Source organism: Ursus americanus, chromosome X (genome assembly GCF_024610735.1).
Source record: "Ursus americanus isolate L20-20 chromosome X, mUrsAme1.1.p, whole genome shotgun sequence".
NCBI lineage: Eukaryota > Metazoa > Chordata > Mammalia > Carnivora > Ursidae > Ursus > Ursus americanus.
Window position 1 is genome coordinate 62,450,935 of NC_142164.1, and position 4,744 is coordinate 62,455,678.

The window sequence follows — 4,744 nt, forward strand, 5'->3', positions numbered from 1 at the left end:
CAAATAGCAGGAATCAATTCTTACATAGGAACTTCTAATCCCAAAACCATATACAACTTAACAGGTTTGAGGAAACTTCACTGCAGGAAACAATGATAAGCATTTAAAAACAGGCACAAATCATTTTATACAAGACATGACAAAGAGATTATATACCTGAAAAAATCGGAAGTGTCAAATAATTTGAACTACCTTTGAAGAGTCAATTATAGATACAGTCATAAGAGCCAAAAGAAATTTATTTATAAAATTTCTTCCTTGACCAGTGGCGAGAACCAAGAAACACTATACCAAGAAATACTCAACGAAGACCCTACTAATAGCCTTTAAGCTGGTTCATACAAGAGAACAACCAGAGTAGCTCTTGATTATTAGGCAAGAAAGGTGTCCTTCTATATGTCTTTCAATTGCACAAGGACATACATGTAACCACAGGGGTCTGTGCAAGTAGCATCGTGGTATCTGGAGACAGAGTTGAGTCACAGCTTCCAGAGTGCTCTTCCTTGTCTACCTTACATAGCTGTTTCGCCACTCTTGCTGATTTCTTTGTTGGCTCCTTTCTCTTTTTCTTCTCCTTTGTTGCTTTTTGCTTTCTCTCTTTCTCTGTTGGCTCCTTTCTCTTCTGCCCCTCCACTGTCAGTTCCTTTCTCTCTTCCCTGGTTGCCTTCTTTCTCTTCTTCTTTGTCTTGAACGCTGGTGTACACTGCTTTGTTATAGCCTTCTCGGTTCCGAGCAATTTCAATTGCAAGAAATTGTATCCTGGGGGCTGAAAGGTGAATAGAGTTGATTATTGTCCTAGTCACAGTTACTTCTCTAAACCTACTGGAAGTCTATTGTCAAAGCATTCCAGCACAGTCCTAAACTTCAGAGACGTGGAATTCTAATTTTGTTAAATGAGGCTGAAAAAACCATCTTATCTCACAGTTACTCAAAAAACACTAACATGATCTTTAAATATGTAACAAATAAAATGATCCCCAAGCTATTCATGTCACTAAGTCATCAGTAAAACCAGATCCCTCACTCTCCTTATGCAGAAACCATTCCAGAGGCAAGAATCTCACCAAAGATGGTGTTTTCCTCAGTGTAGCCCTGGGAACAATCCAGTCGCAGCAAAGTACCATAATTGAAGTCTTCTACAACCCCATCAAACTTCAAGCAGAATGGCCTCCACTTCTATAAAGGCAAAAAAAGAGGCCTTCGCTGACAAACGCAGGAGGCTGGTGAAGTCAGGCCAGGAGAAGGCATTCCACTTCCTCAGTAAGGAAAATACCCATAGTGAAAGAGACCTGGGCTGAGTTGATGTCTACTTTCACTAGCATGGAGTTGCTATGCTATCTACTGTCTTTAGACTGGTATTTCCCAACACGAACAAAAATTTCACTTGACAAAATATTTAAATCCTCGACTACAGAATTAAAATTTGATTTCTTAAATATATTCGGTTTTGTTTTTAAGTTCTTGGTTAACTCAGCCCAAAATAGTTATTCATCCCCCACTGAAGCACAAATGAGACAAAGGCAGCAGGAATGTGGCACAAAGTCACAAAGTTAAATTTTAAGAAAGAAGTCCATTGCTAGAGAGATACTTTTGCAAAGATCAGTAACAGTGTTAACAGTTAACGGTAACAATGTGAAAAGCTTACATATATATAAAAACCAAGGACCTACTCTCAGGGAAATATTTTCCCCACTATAAGAGTTTAAGCACACTGTAAATGTATGATAATCAGGTAAGCAATGGGAAAGTGAAGTTCTGCTATTATCCATGGCCCATGATAACATGAATTTAAATCCAGAGAATTCAAACACCTCCCTGTACCCTATTTGCCAATTCTCCATCCAAGCCCCCCCCCCTTTTTTTTTTGCCAATTTGCCAATTCTCCATCCAAGCTAAACTACTAACACAAGTAAATTGGTTCCTTCTCGCCTGAAAGGGCTGGGTAGGAAGGAATGAAATGTCCAAGTCAAAAAGAAAAAAAAGAAAGAAAAAGAAAAAATAGATTCAATGGACATAAAAACTCATAAACCAAAAATAAACCCACTTATTTCATTTCATAACTTACTTATTAGTTGATTATAACTACATAAAAGCCCTGGTTCTTCACATATTTCCTTAAAACATAATGAAAAAAGTTTAAATGTATAAAAATGTATTCACAATCAATAATTGTTGGTCAGATGCTAGGCAATATTTGAGAGAATTCTTACCTCTTTAGCTGATTCTGATTTGAGCTCTTCTGGATCCAACACATCTATCCTGAGTTTCTCAAAATTTTCCCGAAACTCAGAATAGATTTGGTCATCCACTTTGGTGAGTTTCAGGAACTGTGGGTCAACTGATGAAATCAGCTGCCAGACATAAGACAACATACAGATACTAGTCTCTAATTTACTACACTTCTATCCCCCCTTCCCCAGAAAATCTCTATAGTTCTAAGGGCAGAAGAGTTATTAGGAAGTACAGACAGACACGGTCCCAAATGAAATCATGACACAGTTTTCAAGGGCCATAATATACTACAATCCTTGCCACCAGTTCAAACCCTTTGGTCCTAGTACTGCCTGGCTATTGCCCTCTGTGAATTGTTCATTCAGTCATCAAACATTTATTAACTGCCTACTATGGAATCATTTTGCCAGTTAGCAACAGAACACTGGGCAAAGAAGTACAAGTCCTCATTGTCAAAAAAAAAAAAAAAAATCACTTCCACCCCCTCGTTGTCTGTGGGTAAAATCTTACAGTAATAAAAATTATCTCCAAAATCCATATGTTTAACTTGCTGAGAATAGTGATTAGCAAAGAACCATACACTACGATTACATGCTTAATTCTGCTTAATAATGAAGACAGACTCACCTTATAGTAGACTTCAGCATGCTGCATTGCTTTCATGGCCCAAGCCATCTCAATATCAGGCTGCAGAGGAGTGAAGAATATCAGGTCAGAATCTCAATCCTACTACTAGAGAACAAATTAAGGATGTCTGTGGATGTCTAGGTAAAGTCAGTAACACTACCAACCTTGGTGTTACTGTCAAAGAATAAAAACTGGACTAATGGGTTTGGAAAACATAAAACTTTTGTCCTTAAGAAGGAAACTACTTACCAAAAGAAGCTGCCCACAGTCTAATCAACAGCATAAGCCACTTGCTCTTTTTGCAGCAGCTAGCGAAAGTGTGGGAGACTACAAAAGGAGTAGATAGACTGCCTTCTCAGGACTGAATTAAACCATTGTAAAACTGATACAATATACTCACACGTATCACTGAGTTGCTGGGAGAACAAAGTAAGATAACAAAAGTGAAACAGCCTTTACTTTTAATAGTGTAACATGTTACAATCCTCATTTGTGTTTATAAGAGCCAATTCCCCATCCATAACACTTAAAACTGAATCAGTATTGTGAAGCAGGCGAGATTATAAATAAGTCTTACCAAGCACCTACCACCTGTTCCATTAACATCTCCCACTCCAGCTAGATGGATCTATTTCACTGACCCCAGCAAACCCACTTGCATTTTTATCTCCATGCCTCACACCATGTCCTTTGTCCATCCATACTTTGAGGATCCAGTTAAAAGATTCACTTTCTCAGTGAAGTCTTCCTCTACTGTCTCAATCCTTAGGGGTTTCTTCTTCCGCTAACCTCCTTTGGATCTTATACCCTAATCTAACATACATCAGTCACATTTTTATTTGAGTGTTAATACTATGTTCACGTCCCTGTGTCTTGTATCTCAAAAATATCATATGCTTTGTTCTTACGGATCTAAACAAGACATACCATAATTCGGTGCTGCTTTACTGCATAATGAAATCATTCAGGAACATTTAAAAAATACTAATTTCTGACTCTCACCACCCCCCCCCCCCAGATATTTTGATTTAATTGGTATAGATTGCGACCTGGACAATGGAAGATATAAAAGCTTCTCAGGTGGTTCTAGTGCAGCAAAGTTGGGGAACTAATTCCACCGGCATCTGTCCTGGGTTTGTGCACCCAAAAGATCAGAATGAATGAAAAAGCGCGGTTTCTGCCGGGCATGGAGAGGGTTCACAGAAGATATCAGGGGGTTACAATTTCTTGGCAGGCCCTGCAGACATACCAGGCTAGCCGAATGAGTGGGACCTGGGGGTGAGTCATACTCACATCGTTGCCATAAGACTCGGCTGGGAGAGAAAGAGCATGTGCCACGGACACCAGTTCCCCGGAAACCTGGTAAGGGAATAAGAAGGAGGAGAGATGGTGTTCAGAGCTCCGCCCGGCTCGACTTCCCCACTCACCGGACCCCAGAGCAGCATCTCACCGGCTCAGCGGTTCCACTAGTCGTCTCCATGTCGCACCCCGCAAAGCAAGCGCCTGTTTCCCGGAAATGACTATTTGCGAGCTCTGCTTGCAGCTGGTTGGCAAGGGACGGCCGAATTAGAGAGGCTTTCTTTCCCGGTGCGCCTGCGCGCAACCTCCGTCGCCTGGGGGCGGTTGTCCCTGGCCCCTCCTCATCCGCCCTGCGCTCACGCGAAGGGGTTGCGTTGCTGCACAGTCTGGGATGCTTCAGATGTCACAGGTGGTTGAATGCACGTTGATATCGGTGGTGATCATGCGAAAAGCCTGAGTTAAAGCTTTTGCGTGCCCACTGCGCTGAGTGTCCAGCACAGATTCGGATTCACATTCTCCATTTGTGCAACCAGGCTCCTACACGAATACACACACACACACACACACACACACACACACACACTCC

The 4,744-nt window shown here is 41.1% G+C and overlaps 1 protein-coding gene across 1 annotated transcript; it reads right to left on the bottom strand.

Moving 5' to 3' along the window:
* Nucleotides 1-345: 345 nt before the first annotated feature.
* On the bottom strand, nt 346-4,461 carry PBDC1 (polysaccharide biosynthesis domain containing 1). The gene is made up of 6 exons (XM_045799328.2): nt 4,310-4,461; nt 4,153-4,218; nt 2,860-2,919; nt 2,211-2,351; nt 1,065-1,176; nt 346-766 (listed from the first exon to the last, which is right to left on the bottom strand). The coding sequence occupies exons 1-6, from the start codon at nt 4,337-4,339 to the stop codon at nt 513-515; spliced, it is 663 nt and encodes a 220-aa protein (XP_045655284.2). The 5' UTR covers nt 4,340-4,461; the 3' UTR covers nt 346-512.
* Nucleotides 4,462-4,744: the final 283 nt, after the last annotated feature.

Excerpts from the sequence above, each read along its gene's own strand:
- PBDC1 (XM_045799328.2), bottom strand. The coding sequence starts at position 4,339 with ATGGAGACGACTAGTGGAACCGCTGAGCCG. Across the intron at positions 2,920-4,152 it reads CCGAGTCTTATGGCAACGAT|CCTGATATTGAGATGGCTTG; the intron begins GTGAGTATGACT and ends ACTCCTCTGCAG. Across the intron at positions 767-1,064 it reads TGAGGAAAACACCATCTTTG|CCCCCAGGATACAATTTCTT; the intron begins GTGAGATTCTTG and ends TTCACCTTTCAG.